Raw genomic sequence first — 17,171 nt, 5'->3', positions numbered from 1 at the left:
GGGCAGGTAGGTAATTTGATGGCTAGAGAGCTAGGCCTGGAGTCAGGAAGACTTATCTCCTTGAGTTCAAATCTAGTCTCAGACACTTGCTAACTGTGTGACTGGGCAAGTCATGTAACTTCATTTTGCCTCAGTTTCCTCATCTGTAAAATGAGCTGGAGAAGGAAATGGCAAACCACTCTAGTATCTTTGCAAGAAAGCTCCAAATGGGGTCATGAAGAGTCGGACATGACTGAAATGACTGAACAACAACAATTTACCATGAGGAAGTATGATATATGAACAGAATGATTACTCCTTCCTCTTATACCTGGTAGCAATGTGACTATGAACAAGTCTGAAACTATTTTCATGAATAAAGAAGATGAGACTGATAGTGTGTGATGGATGATTTGGAAGAGGCAGAGAATGGAAGTAGGATGGATTGGTTAGGACGTTGTTAAAATTATTCAGATGGGGATAATAAGGCTGCTAGACTGATGTCCAGTGACATTAGAGAAGAGGATCAAAGGACAATAAATTTAGAGCTAAAAGGGAACTTTAAGGTCATGAAGTTCAACTTCCTTATTTTATAAGCAAGGAAACTAAGACCCAGAGAGGTTAAATATTTTTCCAAAGTCACACAGTAAGTAAGTGCCTGGGTCAGGATTCAAACACAGACTTCAAGTCCAGGATGCTAATGAGAAAGAGGTTAAAGAAGTAGAAAGGACAGGAGTTGGCAACTGGTTTGATAAGAAAGTTGGGAGAGAGGAGACTCAAAATTAAGTGATTTGTTTCCTTCTTGTCTGTGTTTTTCTATATAGAGGACTAATTGCTCTCCTAATGTTATTTCTCTAGGTTCTCAAAGAAATTCTCAGGTTATATCCTCCTGTCGTAGGAACTGTACGGTGGCTGGAGAAGGACACTGTGGTGGATGGCATTCTCATTCCGGGATGCACCTCATTATTTGTATGTCTTTCCTTTCATAACCTGTTGTCAGGGTAACCTTGATAATGGAGAAGATTTGGGTCAGGGATACACGGTAGTAAAGAAAGGGAAAGAAGGTATTAAATTTCCAAAGTGCCAGCAGTTCCCTTTTAAGTCCTGGGTGCTGATGCTTTTTTGGGAAATGGGATTCTCCTTCCCAAAGGCTCACCTTTAAAAAGTAACTCAAATACTGATGTGACCAGGCTGAACTTGGAATGGCAAGCAGAAAGTCAAATTCATTTTCTATTCCTTTCTCACCTCCCTTTTTAGAAATCACACTGCCTTGTTTTTAAAAGGCATTTTCTAGTGTAGACATCACTTTTTAGAGAACAGTCAGAGGGGGTTGGGGCCCTTCAGTTCTAGAACATAGAATAGCTGAGCTTGAAGGAATCTTGGAGAATATCTAGTTCAGCTTTTTCATTTTACGAATAAGGATGCTGAGGCCAAAAGAGGAAAAATAATCTGTTTAAGGTTAAATGAAGGACAAGGCAAGGCTAGGATATTGACATTCAAATTAATAGTCTTTCCATGGCATTGCCTCTCATATACCACACTGGCTATCTTATATACTTATCAGCACTCCTTTGGAGACGTTGACTCACTCTCAAGGGACCAGTGTACTCAATCCTGCTTGCCCCTACCTACTGAGGACCCAGGATCATAAATCTAGAGCTGGGAGGGACCTTAGAACTGAGTAAAAGGGAGATTAAGCACCTTATCCAAAGTCTGATTCCAGATCCAGAACTCTTTTCACTAAATCGCAATGACCTCCAAGATTCCTTCCAGTTTTGACATTCATTCAGTGATTCTAAAGCCCCTTTCAGCTTTGGCATTCTGTGATTGATCTATAAGCCTTAATCAGAAGTAATGAATGTCAACTAGAAGAACTTCAATCAGTGTGACTAGCAGGCTAGGTGACCCTTTGGAGTCATGCTATTGGTAACTTGCTAGAATTATTCCAAAATAAGTCTTTGCTGGGAAGCTAAATGGTACTGTGGATGTAGTACCAGGAACACCTCAGTTTAGCCTCAGCCTCTGACACTAGCTGTGTGACCCTAGGCAAGTCACTTAATCCTGTTTGCCTCCATTTCTTCATTTGAAAAATGAACTGAAGAAGGAAATAGTCAACCACTCCAATATCTTTGTCAAGAAATCCCCAGATGGGATCATGGAGAGTCAGACATGACTGAATAACAACAACAGGTCCTTGCTAGAGAGGGAGACTTTAGAGAGTGAATAGATTTTCAAGTTCTAGCTCCTCTCAGAGACATTAACTTATACGTCCCAATGCCTGAAGAGATTTTTGTTCAGAGAGAGCCATCAGACCCCATTAAGATTTAGCCTGTCTTTTGATTGTCTTGGGGTCTTTTGGGAGAAATTTTTGTTCAGATGGTGATTTCATTGTAGCTGGACTGTGGGTCTCTGGGAACAGGAAGTAACAGAGACTGCTTGTTTGTCAACAGTTCAGTACCTATGTAATGGGCAGGATGGAGCAATATTTTGAGGATCCCTTGACTTTTAATCCAGACCGGTTCAGTCCTGAAACTTTCAAGTAAGTACATTTTAAAATCATTAAAAGAAGAAACCCTTTTGAAAGAAGGTATGATTTCACTTGACTCTTGCTTAACAGTGATTGAACAAGGGGGTGGAGCCAAGATGGTGGAACTGCGATGGTGGAACCAAGATGGTGGAACCAAGATGGTGGAGTAGAAGCAGAGACTTGCCAGAGTTCTCCCCCTGAAGCCCAGCCAAATACCTGTAAAAATAACTAAACAAATTTGGGAGCTATAGAACTCACAGAATGATGGAGTAAAGCAAATCTCCAGCCCAATACAGCCTGGAAGGTCAACAGGAAGCATCTATCACATTGCACCAGGAGCAGAGTGCAGTCCAGCGTGGGCTATGCTGGCACTGACCAGACCTGAGTAGACCTCAGGGAACTGAATCTCTGGCACCTGTGGAGGTTTCCAGACTTCACAGCCCCCAAAGGGTGAGGACAAATTGGAAGGTCAGTGGAAAAAAACCTGATGTATCTGTGGGAGAGAGTAGAGTCCTCTGGCCCCAGTCCCAGGGCAGTGGAGGGGGTGGAGGAGGTCATGGCAGCTGCAACAGCATCAGGGGCAGAGGCAGCAGCTGTTTCTGGAGCTCTAGACCCACAGATTGTGGGGGGATTGAACAGCTGACAGTACACCCCCCAACCCTACTGAAAGCAGAGAACTACCTTGAGGAGGAGCTCAAAAGTCAAGTAAATGACTGGAGAGATGAGAAAAATTCAGAAAAAGATTCAGACCATAGAATCTTACTTTGGTGACAAGGAAGACCAAGAATATACAAACAGAAGAAGACAATAAAATCAAACCTCCTATATCCAAAGCATCCAAGAAAAATATGAATTGATCTCAGGCTATGGAAGACCTCAAAAAGGATTTTGAAAATAAATAAGAGAAGTAGAACAAAAATTGGGAAGACAAATGAGGGTGATGCAAGAAAATTATGAAAACTGATTCAGCTGCTTGCTAAAGGGGATCCAAAAATGCTGAAGAAAATAACACTTTAAAAAATAGACTAACCCAAATGACAAAAGAGATCCAAAAACCCAATGAGGGGAAGAATGCCTTAAAAAGAAGACTTGACCAAATGGAAAAGGAGGCCCAAAAGCTCACTGAGGAAAATAATTCCTTAAAGATTAGAATGGAACAGATGGAAGTTAATAACTTTATGAAAAATCAAGAAATCATAAAGCAAAACCAAAAAAATGAAAAAATAGCAATGTGAAATATCTCATCAGAAAAATAAGTGACCTGAAAAACAGATGTAAGAGAGACAATTAAAAAATTATTGAACTACCTGAAAGCCATGATCAAAAAAAGAGCCTAGACATCATCTTTCAAGAAATTATCAGGGAAAACTCCGCTGATATTGTAGAACCAGAGGATAAAATAGACATTGAAAAAATCCATAGATCACATCCTGAGAGAGATCCCAAAAAGAAAATTCCTAGGAATATTGTCATCAAATTCCACAGCTCCCAGGTCAAGGAAAAGATATTGCAAATAACCAGAAATCAAGTATTGTGGAAGCACAGTCAGGATGATACAAGATCTAGCAGCTTCTACATTAGGGGATTGGAGGACTTGGAATATGATATTCCATAGATCAAAGGAGCTAGGATTAAAACTAGGAATCATCTACCTTGCAAAAGTGAGTATAATAAGGGGAAAAAATGAAAATTCGATGAAACAGAGGACTTTCAAGCATTCTTGATGAAAAGACCAGAGCTGAATAGAAAATTTGACTTTCAAAGAGAAGCATGAAAAGATAAACAGGAAAGAGAAATAATAAGGGACTTACTGAAGTTGAACTGCTTACATTCCTACCTGGAAAGATAATATTTGTAACTCTTGAGACTTTTCTTGGTATTAGGGTAGTTGGAGGGATAATATACATATAGACAGAGGGCACAGGGTGAGTTTAATATGAAGGGATGATATCTAAAAAATAAAATTAAGGAGTGAGAGAGGAATATATTAGGAGAAGGGGAAAGGGAGAAATAGAATGGGATAAATTATCTCTTATATAAAAGAGTCAAGAAAAAGCTTTTTCAATGGAGGAGAAGGGGAGGTGAGAGGGAAAGAGTGAACCTTACTCTCACTGGATTTGGCTTAAGTAGGGAATAACATGCACACTCAATTTGATATGAAAATCTATCTTACACTGCAGGAAAGTAGGGGAGAAGGGGATAAGTGGGAGACTGGGGGGAATGATAGAAGGAAGGGCAAATAGGAAGAGTGGGGAATTAGAAGTAAATACTTTTGAGAAGGGACAGGGTCAAAAGAGAAAATAGAATAAATGGGGGGGGCAGGATAGGATGGAGGGCAGTATAGTTAGTCTTTCACATTATGACTCTTACAGAAGTGTTTTGCATGACTGCACATGTATAACCTATATCAAATTGCTTGCCTTCTCAGTGGAGAAGGAGGAAGGGAGAGAAGTTGGAACTCAAAGTTTTAAAAACAAATGTTAAAAATTATTTTTACATGAAACAAGACATACAGGCAATGGTATATAGAAATCTATCTCACCTTATAAGAAAATAGAGGGGAAGGGAATGAGAAAAGGGAGAGGTGTGATAGAAGGGAAGGCAGATTGGGGGAAGGAGTAATTGGAATGCATGATCTCTTGAAGTGTGCAGAGGGGAGAGATGGGGAGAAAATTTGAAACTCAAAATCTTGTGGAAGAGAATGTTGAAAACTAAAAACAAATTAATTTAAAAACTAAATTAAACAGTTAATGATTGGGCAGTTATGTGATATAAAGCAATTTTTTTTGCAACTTGGAATGCCATTGTAATTGGGTTTTGGAGGGGCTAGTCTTTCTAGTCTTATCTCCTTTCTAATCTTATCTCCTTCAATGCATTCCATGTTCAGCCAAACTGTACTACTCTCCCCACTCCCATCTTTGTCCTGACCCCTCTACATTCTCTTCACTTCTGTAATGAGCCCCTCTCCCATCTTTGTCTGCTCAGCTGCAGTGTCCCTTCTTTCATGAAGCCTTCTTTTTCTTATTTTTTTGGGGAGGTAGGGGGAGGAGAGAGAAAATAGGAAGGAAAAATAAAGAGGGAAGGAAAAGAAAGACCTTAACTTATTCCTCCCCTCCTTTGCTCCAGTCTCAAAGGATGTTATAGCTTTTTTTCATGCCAGGGGACAAACCCTTACCCATACCCTCTATCCTATGCCTTCCCATATCCTTCAGGAACTTGTCCCTGTGATAACTCTCTCTGTCTCTGTATGTGTCTCTGTCTCTGTCTCTGTCTCTGTCTCTGTCTCTCTGTCTCTCTGTCTCTCTCTCTCTCTCTGTCTCTCTCTCTCTCTCTCCCTCTCTCTCTCTCTCTCTCTCTCTCTCTTTCTGTGTACCTCCCTTTCTCCCTCTCTCTTCTCCAAATCTTTAATTTTTCTTTTTCTCCTGGCTTCTTTACCAGTGCCTACAAAAATGCTTAGGTTTACCCCATTCATGTGAAGGGCTTTAAATACTGCATAAAAAAGTATGTATATAATCACAGAAGCAACAGGGAATCACTGGAGTTTACTGAGCATAAGAGTGATATGGTCAGACTTAACTAGGAATAATGATTTGACAGCTATGTTAGGATGTATTAGGGGAGAGACTTGAGGCAGGGATGCCAAGTAGGAAGCTATTTTAGTAGTCAAATATGGACTTGAATGCATTAAAAAATGAGAACAAATGTAAGAGATGTGAAGGTACAATTGGGAAGACTTGGCAATTGCTTGAATGTGGGAAGTGAAGGAGAGTGAGAAATCACAAATGGTACTGAGGTTTTGAACCTTAGTGACTGGAACAATGGTAGCAACCTTGCCAATCTTAGGGAAGTTCATAAGAAGGGTTGGTTTTTGGGGAAAAATAATGAGCTTTGTTTTAGACAAGTTGATTTGGAGATTTTTACATCCAGATATCCAGTTGGAAATGTTTAATAAGCAGTTCGTAATGAGTACCTGGAGCTCAGGAGTGAGACTAGAGGTGAAATATAGAAATACAGAGATGTGGGAATCATAAGGACTAGAGATAATAATATAACTCTTGGAAACTGATTGTCACGAGAGAGAGCATACATACATACATACATATGTACACACATACATATATACATTTCCATAAGTATGTAGAAAAAAAGTGGATCTAGGTTAGAGCCCTATTTTGTACTCACAGTTAGATTACACATGGATGATGATCCAGAGAAGGAAACTGAGGAGCAGCAAACAGAGGGAGCACAAAGAAAGAGTAATATCCTAAAAACTCAGAGAAAAGAGTATCTAGGAAGAAAAATTGGTTAGTATTGACAAATACTGCAGAAATATCAAGAAGGATAAAAATTAGATTATAAGTTCCCTGAGGACAGGCATGGTCTTTTGCCCCTTTTTGTAACCTCAGTGTTTAAAAGTATCCTGAACCTGTAGTTATTTAATAAATGTTTGTTGATTAATTGATATTTAACAAGAATTAGGTCACTTGTAACTTTTTAAAATTTATTTTTATTTATTTTGTTAGCTATTTCCCAGTTATATGTAAAAAAATTAACAATCATTTAAACATTTTTAAACTTTAAAATTCTCTCTCTCTCCTGCCAGTGCCTCCCCCCTCTTGGAGAAGTCAAGCACTTTGATTTTGATTATACATGTGAGGTCATGCCAGTCATATTTCCATCTTAGCCATGTTGTAAAAGAAAACAGACAAAAAAAAAAGTAAAGTAAAAAAACGGTATGTTTCAATCTGCATTAAAAGTTCATTAGTTCTCTTTGGAGGTGGATAGCATTTTTCATCATGGGTACTGTGTCTTGGATCATTGCCTTAATCAGAGTAGCTAAGTCTTTCCCAATTGATCATCTTTACAAAACTGCTGTTACTGTATACAATGTTCTTCTGGTTCTTCTTACTTCACTTTGCATGAGTTCATATAAATCTTCCCAGGTTTTTCTGAAACCATCCTGCCCATTATTTTTTTATAGCAGCGTGCCATCACTATCATACAATACAAATTGTTCAGCCATTCCCCCCTTGATGGGCATTCCCTCAGTTTCCAATTCTTTGCCACCACAAAAAGAGATACTATAAATATTATTCCCTTTTCTTTGATCTCTTTGGGATATAGACCTAGTAGTAGTATTGCTGAGTCAAAGGATATGCACAGTTTTATAGCCTTTTAGGGGTAGTTCCAAATTGTCCTCCAGAATGGTTGGACTAGTTCACAACTCCACCAACAGTGCATCAGTGTCCCAATTTTTCCACATCCTCTGCAATATTTGTCATTTTCCTATTCTTTCATGTTAACCAATCCGATAGGTGTGAGGTGGATATCTGAGTTGTTTTGATTTATATTTCTCTAATAAGCAGTGATTTAAAACATTTTTTTCATGTAAGTTTTGATAGCTTTGACTTCTTTGTCTGAAAACTATTCTGGCCCTTTATTAACCGGGACATGGTTCTTATTTTTATAAATTTGGTTTGGTTCACTATATATTTGAGAAATTAGCTTTTATCAGAGAAACCTTTGCAAATTCCCCCCCTCCGCATTTTGTGTTTCCTTCTAATTTTGGCTGCATTATTTTGTTAACGCAAAAACTTGATAATTAATCAAAATTATCTATTTTATTTCCTGTAACCTTTTCTTTCTCTTGCTTTGTCTTAAATTCTTAAGGCAAATAAATTCTTATCCATAGATCTGACAGGTACATTTTTCCATGTTCCCCTAATTTACTTATATCACTCTTTATGTCTAAATCATTTATCTATTTTCCTTATCATGGTATATGGTGTGAGATGCTTATCTATAGTCTTGTCTGACTTTTCGTGACCCCATATTGTCCATGGGGTTTTCTTTGCAAGGATACTGGAGTGGTTTGCCATTTCCTTCTCCAGTTAATTAAAGCAAGGAGAGGTTAAGTGACTTGCCCAGGGTCATACAGTTAGTAAGTGTGTGAGGACAGATTTGAACTCAGGCCTTTATGACTCCAGGTCCAGCATTCTATCCACTGAGCCACCTATCTCACGGTTTCTTGGTCTATGCCTAGTTTCTGCCAAAATGCTTTCCAGTTTCCTCAGCAATTTTTGTCAAATGTTGAGTTCTTACCCCCAAAACTTTGACTTTTGAAGTTTATGGGTGTTCCAGGAAGACTAGTACCTTTGGTGGTGGTGGTGGTGGGCTTACTGAGCCTTTTTCAAGGATACTCATCTACCTTTCGTGTCTACCTTTGGTGTCCACCTTTCTCTCACCTATGGCTCCAAGAAGCTGTAGCATGCGCAGAAGCAATATTCTGGTAAACCTTCTCAGAAGTCAGGCTAAACTAGGTTGAGGATAACTGACAGGATTCAAACCTATTGGTGAGTTAGGGAGAATATCTGCCCCAAGCATGTGAAGATTTTCTGTGGTGGAAGGGACAGATAAGATCAGATTGTTTCAATGGCCAGGAAAACAGCTAAAGTAGGTGCTGTGGAGTGCTTAGTTTGGTCAGTCCTGGGCTATTGCTAGTCTTTTTGGACTGTTGTCTTGCTACTGGACTTCAGTGACTCTGGAAGAGAGAGTGAGGCTGACAATTTCGTGCAACTTCATTTAAATCCAACTTACATGCTAGTCAACACATCACTTCATAATGTCATTGGTCCTCTGAAACAAAGAATGAACAAAAACATCAAACAAGGATCTTTTGGTTTATCAAATACTAGGTTACTATGGTCAAATACTACTGTCTATTGTATACCTAATCTATTCCCCTGATGCATTGCTCTGTTTCTTAGCAGGTAACAGATTGTTTTGATAATTACTGCTTTGTAATACAGTTTGAAATCTGGAATTGCTGGTCCACCTTCCTTAACATTTTTTTTGCATCGATTCCCTTGATATTCTTAGCCTTTTATCCTTCCAGGTGAATTTCGTTGCCATTTTTTCTAGCTCTATACAATAATTTTTGGTAATTTGATTGTTATGGCACTAAATAAGTAAATTAATTTAGGCAGAATTATCATTTCTGTTTTATTGGCTTGGTCTGTCAGTGAGCTTTGGTTATGTCCCACTTTCTCCAATTGTTTAGATCTAGGTTTTTGTGTGTATGTGAAAAATGTTTTGTAATTGTGTTCATATACTTCCTGGGTTTGCCTGGGAAGATAGACTGCCAGGTGTTTTATATTGTCTGCAGTTATTTTAAATGGAATTTGTCTTTTTATCTCTTCCTACTGGACTTTGTTGGCAATTATGGAAAAGCTGATGATATATGTGGGTTTATTTTAAATCCTGCTACCTTGCTGAAGTTGATAATTGTTTTGATTGGTTTTTTATTTGATTCTCTAAGGTTTTCTAGGTATACCATCATACAGTCTACTAAGAGCAATAGTTTCATTTTCTCATTGTCTATTTTTATTCCTTTTATTTCTTTTTGTCTTATTGCCATAGTTAATATTTTTAGTACAATACTGAATAATAGTGGTGATAACAGACATCTTAGCTTCACTCCTGATCTCATTGAAGGCTTCAAGTTTCTCCCCATTACAGATAATACTTGCTTTTCGTTTTAGATCGATACTACTAATAATTTTAAGAAAGGTTCCATTGATTCTTATATTTTCTAGTGGTTTTAATAGAAATGAAATATATTTAAATAATTAAATAATAATTGAAATTCAAATTAAATAATAACAATTCAAATAATTAAACAATAGAAAATATTTTGTCAAAGACTTTTTTCTGCATGTGTTGAGATAATCATGCAATTTTTGTTGTTTTGTTGTGATATAGTCAATTATGCTGATCATTTTCCTAATATTGAACCAGCCCTGAATTCCTGATATAAACCTCACCTGGTCATAGAATATGATCTTTGTGATATATTGCTGTAATTGCCTTACTAGTATTTTATTTACATTTTTTGCGTCAATATTCATTAGGGAAATTCATGTATAGTTTTCTTTCTCTTTTTTTTGCTCTCTCTGATTTGGACATCAGTACTATATTTGTGTCTTTAAATGAATTTGGTAGTGCTCCTTTACCTATTTTTTCAAATAGTTTTAATTGTTCCTTAAGTGTTTGGTAGAATTCACTTGCAAATCCATCTGGTCCTGGACATTTTTTCTTAGGGACCTCCTTAACAGTTTGTTCAATTTATTTTTCTAAGGTAGGGTTATTTAAGTATTCTATTTCTTCTTCTGTTAATCTGAGCAGTTCATATTTTTGTAAATACTCAGCCATTTCACTTAGATTGTTAGTTTTAGTGGCATATAATTAGACAAAATAACTTCTATTTTTATTTATTCATTTTTATTGGTGATACATTCATCCTTTTCATTTTTGATACTAGCTATTTGGTTTTCTTTATTTTTAATCAAATGAACTAATGATTTATCTATTTTATTGTTGCTGTTTTTTTTTAATAAAACCTGTTCCTGATTATATTTATATGTTCAATTTTTTCTTTTACTTTGAATTTTATTCATCTTTCCTTTATTTTTTAGGATTTCCATTTTGGTGTTTAATTGGGGAGTTTTCATGTGTTCTTTGTCTAGTTTTTTTTAGTTGCATGCCAGATTCATTGATTTGCTCTTTCTTTTATTGATGGGTGCATTTAAATATATACATTTCCCCCTAAGCACTGCTTTGGTTATGACCCACAAATTTTGGGATGTCTCATTACTGTCATTCTTTTTAATGAGATTATTGATTATTTCTATGATTCCTTCTTTGACCCACTCATTCTTTAGGATTAGATTATTTAATTTCCAATTAGCTCTTAATCTATGCTTCCACAGTCCTTTATTAAATGTAATTTTTATTGCACTATAGTCTAAAAGGGGGTATTTAATATTTCTGTTTTTCTGCTGCATTTGCTTTTGAGGTTATTATAACCTTAATATGTAGTTTCTGTGAAGTTGTCACATAAAGACAAAAAAAAGTATATTCCTTTCTATTTCTTATTCCATTTTCTCCAGAGGTTTACCATATCTAACTTTTCTAAATTTCTATTCTTCTCCTTCACTTCTCTTTTTGCTTATTTTATAGTTAGATTTATCTAGCTCTGAGAAGGGAAAATTGAGGTCTCCCACAAGTATACTTTTGCTCTCTATTTCCTCTTGTAATTCATTTAACTTTTCATTTGAGAATTTGGATGTTATGCCATTTGACACATAGGTTAGTACTGATATTACTTGTCTGTGGTTCCTTTTTAGCAAGATGTAATTTTCCTGCCTATCCCTTTTAATTAGATTTATTTTTGATTTTGCTTTATCTGAGATCATGATTGCTACCCCTGCCTTTTATACTTCAGTTGAAACATAATAGATTTTGCTCCATCCCCTTATTTTAATTCTGTGTGTCTCTCTCTGCTTCAGATGTGTTTCTTATCAACAACATATTGTCGGATTCTGGTTTCTAATCGATTCTGTTATCCACTTTTATTTTATGAGTGAGTTCATCCCATTCCCATTCACAGTTATGATTACTGTGTACTTCCCTCCATCCCTTTTCTTCTATTTATCCTTCTCTCTTTTTATCCTCTCTTCGAAAATCTGTTTTGTTTCTGACCAAGCCCTTCTTTTACCTGCCCTCATTTTTTATCACAAATACCTCTCTTGTTTCTCTGTCCTCTTTCCCCATGCTACTTCTGTGTTAGGTAAAATAAATTTCTTTTGACAATGAAATGTGTGTGTATACATTTTTTTCCCTTTTTTGAACCAATTTTGATATGAGTGGGAATCAAACATTACTGTCCACCCCTGCCATTTTCCTCTCCACTGTAAAAGCTCGTCCTTTTGTACCTCTTGTATGTGAGATAATTTTCCCCATTCTTTCTCTCTTTTCCCTCATTTTCCAGGGCATCTTTCTTACCTATTCATTTTTTTACATCATTTCAACATAATTGAAATTTTTCTTTCTATGCAGAATCCTTCTAATTGCCTTAATAATAATAAAATTCTTAGAAGATACATGTATTATCTTCCTATATAGAAAGGCACACATTTTAAACTTATTGAGTCCATTGTGATTTCTATTTCATGTTCACCTTTTTCTGCTCCTCTTGAGTCTTGTGTTTGAAAGTCAAATTTTCTATGCACCTCTGGTATTTTCATAAATTTCATTAAGTATTTTCCTTGAAGGATTATACTCATTTTTGCTAGGTAGGTTATTCTTGGTTGTAATCCCAGATCTTTTGTCTTCCAAAATATAATATTCCAAGTCTTCTGTTCCTTTAACATGGTAGCTGCTAAGTCTTGTGTGATCCTGACTGTGATTCCACAGTATTTGAATGGTTTCTGTCTTGCTGCTTGAGGTATCTTCTCTTTGACCTGAGAGCTCTGAAATTTGGCTACAATATTTCTGGGAGTTTTCATTTTGGGATCTCTTTCAGGTGGTGATTGGTGAATTTTTCAATTTCTATTTTGCCTCTGGTTTTTGGATATTAGGGCAGTTTTCCTTCATAATTTCTTGAAATATCAGGTAATCCATAATTCTTACACTATCTCTTCTTTATTCTTAATATAATAATTATTAAATTATCTATTTCCAGGTCAGTTTTTTCCTACATTTTCTTTTTCTTTCATTCATCTTTGTTTTGTTGTTTCTTTGTTTTGTTGTTGGAATTGTTAGCTTCCATTCACCTAATTCCAATTTTTGAGAAATTATTTTCATCAATGAATTTTTGTACATCTTTTTCCATTTGGTCAACTCTCTTTTTTTAAGGTGTTATTTTCTTCACTATTTTATGTGCCTCTTTTATCAAACTATCACTTGTCTTTTCATAATTTTCTTCCTTTGATTTCATTTCTTTATCCAATTTTTCCTCTGCCTCTGTTATCTGATTAAAAGATAAAATCTTTTTTGAGTTCTTTCAGGAACTCACATTTTTTTCCCCTTGAGGCTTTGCTTGTAGCTGTTTTTACTTCATTGTCTTCATGTGAGTTTGTGTTTTTATCTTCCCTGTCACCAAGGTAGATTTTTATGGTCAGGCGTGTTATTGTTGTTTGTTCATTTTTTATCCTATTTCTTGACTTGGAACTTTATGTTAAAGTTGGACTATGTTCCTGGGGTGGAGAGGTCACTGTCTTATGCTTCATGTTTTTTACCCTGTTGTTTTCATAACTAGCTCGGAGAGGTCTCTACTTCCTTTCAGTTGCATGGTTAACCATCTTTTTCTTTTACAGACCTAATTTTACCTACTTTCCATTTTCTTTGGGGCCAAGATCCTGCATTGGACAATACTTTTCACAGGTAACAAATGACTGTCATTTACTACCTTAGCTCCAGAACACTTTGGCACCTATGTGATACAATAAATAGAATACTGGACCAGGAGTTAGGAAGACCTGAATACAAATCCTGCTTCAAGCATTTACTAGCTATGTGACTTTGGACAAGTCATTTAACCCCTGGTTGCCTCAGTTTCCCCAATTGTAAAATGGGAATAACAATAGCAGCATCTACCTCCCAGGGCTGTTATGAGGATCAAATAAGCTAATATTTGTAAAGTGCTTTGCAAATCTTATAGTACCACATAAAGTCTAGCTATCATTATTATGTTATGTTTAAAGTGACTCATGTCCTTGGGGGAGACTTTAAGCAGAGGTTAAGGATACTGATCAATGATTTTATAGGAGGGAGGAATTTATGCTTCTAGTAGATAGCTGACCTGGCTCTGTGACTGTAGACAAATAGCTTTCTCCTTTGGGCTTTGGTTTCTTCTGCAAAATCAGGATGCTTAACTAGATAACCATCTAGCTTTCACATCCTCTAAGAAGCTTGACATCTTATGAGGAGTATGACTTTAATTGTGTCAGGTTTATATTCAGCAACCATGTATTAAACATTTGCTGTATAGAAAGCTCTGTATTGAGCAAAACTGGAGACATGAAGATGAATAAACCATAATCATTGCTCCCAAGGAGCTTCTCACCTGGAGGAGACTGGAGACAGGGATTCAAATAACTGTATTAGCTGATCTTTGTATTGTACTTTATTAAGCACTTTACTTACATGATCTCATTCAGTCCGTACGCCTTCTCTGTGAGAGAGGACGTGAGTCTCCATTTTACAGATGAGGAAAATGAGATTTAAATGAATTCTCTTGCCCATCATCATCCAGTGAGAAAGTGCTAGAGCTGGGGCTTGAATCTGAGTGTTCTTATTCCAATTCCAATGATCTTTTCATTCTGCCACTACTAATTTGTGCTTGGGATAAAGGAAGGGTAAGAGAAAAAGCATTTATATAGTGCCTACTGTGTGCCAGGCACTACGCTAAGCGCTTTACATGTATCTCATTTGATCCTCACAACAACCATTGCAGGTAGGTGCCTTTATTATCTCCATTTTACAGGTGAAGGCACTGAGGCAAATGAAGAGTAAGTGACTTGCCCAGGGTTACACAGAGTCTGAGGCTGGCCCCCTCCTCCCCCCTGCCACTGCTCTAAACACTCTGCCATCAGTTGCCTTGGGTGAAAGGTACAAAGAACCTGCCAGTAAAGATATGAAAGGGTTGAGATCATTTCTCTGGGGAGATTAGAGAGGGCTTCATGGGTCTAAGAGAAAGGGAGAGATTTCCATGGTCATAGTTGGGAAACAAGGGGAATAAGTGATAATTGGAGTCTTCTTTCCCCAGCCTTATGACTATTACAGGGGACCTTGTGAGTCTTTTCCACCATGGCATATTTCTGGGTAGCAGCTTTAACAGCAAAATGTGACTTATTTTATTGACCCATTGTTTTTCATTTGGATATAGATGGAAGTGAAAGTGCTGATGGCCAAATTGTTTCAGAGGCTGAAGTTGCAGATGGTCCCAGGACAGAGTTTTGGAGTTTTGGATTCTGTGACCCTGAAGCCCAAGGATAGCCTGGTCTGCACCCTCAAGCCCCGGGGAAATTAGGAAGGCTTTCTCTCATCATCAAGGATGTCTCTAGTTCAGCCTTTAAATGTTGGATTCTTTAGATGTCATGACCCTTTCCTAGAATGGAATTTAGAATTAGGGGCCTTCTAGTTCAGAAAGCTTCTGGAATGCAGATGGCTAAGACATCAGATCTTAAAGGCCTAGCTTGCAATAGACTATCGGCCATTTAAAGCTGAGAATATTTACTCTCACTTCTAATGGATAGAGTCAGCATGGTATAGAGGACAGTGTTGGACTTGGAGTCAGGAAAACACGGGTCCAATCCTGCCCCAGATTGTAGCTATGTGATGCTGGACAGATCACTGCACTCATCTCAGTCCATTTCCTTGTATGTAAAATGAGAATAAGAATACTATTTATTCCACAGACTTACTGTGAGAACCAAATGAAGTTACATATGTGAAGCACTTTGCAGATCTTAAAATGCTATATAAATGCCAGCTGTGCTAGAGAATTTAGTATGATAGAGAATTAGGTCTTGGGATTCACAAGAAAATAACCTACATTATGATTGAGAAGGGTCATGGTGGAAGGCAAAGAATTGATCAAAGGGGAACTCAAAAGGTGAAGTAATCAGAACCTGAAATAACTGAAGAAGTTTCTTGCTTCTTTTAGTCTGAGGATTATTTAGATTAATTCTTAATCTGGTAATCTGGTCAAAGTAATTTAGTCAAAGGAGATCAGTTAAGGGCCTCCCCCCCTTATCCAGTCAACACACTTATTACTTCAGGGAAGACTGTTCCTGGGCTGGACTGGAGAGAGAGACATGGTTTAGGAATCTATGGTAAAGAAAGAGTAATCCAAAATCTTTCTATTAGGATAATTTAAAATTAATTAATTAAAAATCTCTTATTTCTAAAAGAAGTGTAGAGAGTGAATTTGCTTTTACATTTGTTACCAAACCCTCTGAAAAAATAACCATGCCTCAGTTCTCCATTACCACTGAGAACATTTATGGGTAGTGATCAGGTAAGTGGCAGGATGCCAACTGGAGTGAGAACCCCTTTTGTTCTGTGCCCACCATCACTAGCTGAATAAACCCTAGTGCCTTAACCCTTCATAACTATAGAACTTCCAAGTTGAGAGTAGTTGGAGCCACTACTGATACCTAGGCCTCTGCCATAAGTGCCTACTTTGCCATCACTAGACCTGAGAATTTGGGACCTTGATTCTGGCCCCTCCTAAAGGGTAGAGTTTTGAGACCTCCCTGCCCTTCCTTGCTCTATGGAATCATCTCAGAAAAACATCCCTGATTTAGACATCAAAGACTGGAATCAGTTTAGACATCAAGACATCAAACTATTGGTTCCCAGGCCGTTTTATTGCAGGACCTCACAAGCCAGCATTGACCAGGAACTGAGTGAATGCCCTGAGTGTGGGGTATCTTCAGGGTACATGTCATCTCCCATCATCTTGGCATATGGTAAACAAACTGGTGCCAAGTTTGAGTTCAGTTTCGTCTTGAGGTCCTTATCACCATTATAGTTAGCCTCTGAGATGCACAACCCAATCTCTTTGCTGCTCCCTAGTATATGAAGAGATGGTAGGCTTGATATTACCCACTATCAAGGTGGGAACCTCATCATAGCTAACAAACTCCCACCTCCTCCTCCCTTTAATATCTGTGATTCAGAGTAATTTCTTCTGAGGCAAAACCCTCCTTCCATAACTACTACTTCCTGCTCTTATCTCCATCTCTCTCCTTAACCTCCATCCATCTCTGCTCTGTTCTTCCATTATACCTTTTGGAATCCCTGTGCTATGGTTAACAAA

The 17,171-nt window shown here is 37.4% G+C and overlaps 1 protein-coding gene across 4 annotated transcripts in view; it reads left to right on the top strand.

Moving 5' to 3' along the window:
• CYP46A1 (cytochrome P450 family 46 subfamily A member 1) overlaps window positions 1-16,259 on the top strand; it is a 55,748-nt gene extending 39,489 nt beyond the window's left edge. The window contains exons 12-15 of one of the 4 annotated variants that reach the window (XM_072630262.1): window positions 838-948; window positions 2,430-2,518; window positions 13,663-13,729; window positions 15,234-16,259. In XM_072630262.1, the coding sequence (XP_072486363.1) occupies window positions 838-948; window positions 2,430-2,518; window positions 13,663-13,729; window positions 15,234-15,377 (411 nt within the window). In that variant the 3' untranslated portion in view covers window positions 15,378-16,259. Of the gene's footprint in view, window positions 1-837; window positions 949-2,429; window positions 2,519-2,596; window positions 4,691-7,109; window positions 7,240-13,662; window positions 13,730-15,233 lie in introns of those variants that run through there. The other 3 variants (XM_072630263.1, XR_011971889.1, XM_072630264.1) reach the window with 3 other exon arrangements.
• Window positions 16,260-17,171: the final 912 nt, after the last annotated feature.

The sequence above is a fragment of the Notamacropus eugenii genome, chromosome 1 (assembly GCF_028372415.1).
Source record: "Notamacropus eugenii isolate mMacEug1 chromosome 1, mMacEug1.pri_v2, whole genome shotgun sequence".
Lineage (NCBI taxonomy): Eukaryota > Metazoa > Chordata > Mammalia > Diprotodontia > Macropodidae > Notamacropus > Notamacropus eugenii.
The sequence above is the reverse complement of the archived record's forward strand: the minus strand, read 5'-3'. Positions and strand labels throughout refer to the sequence as shown.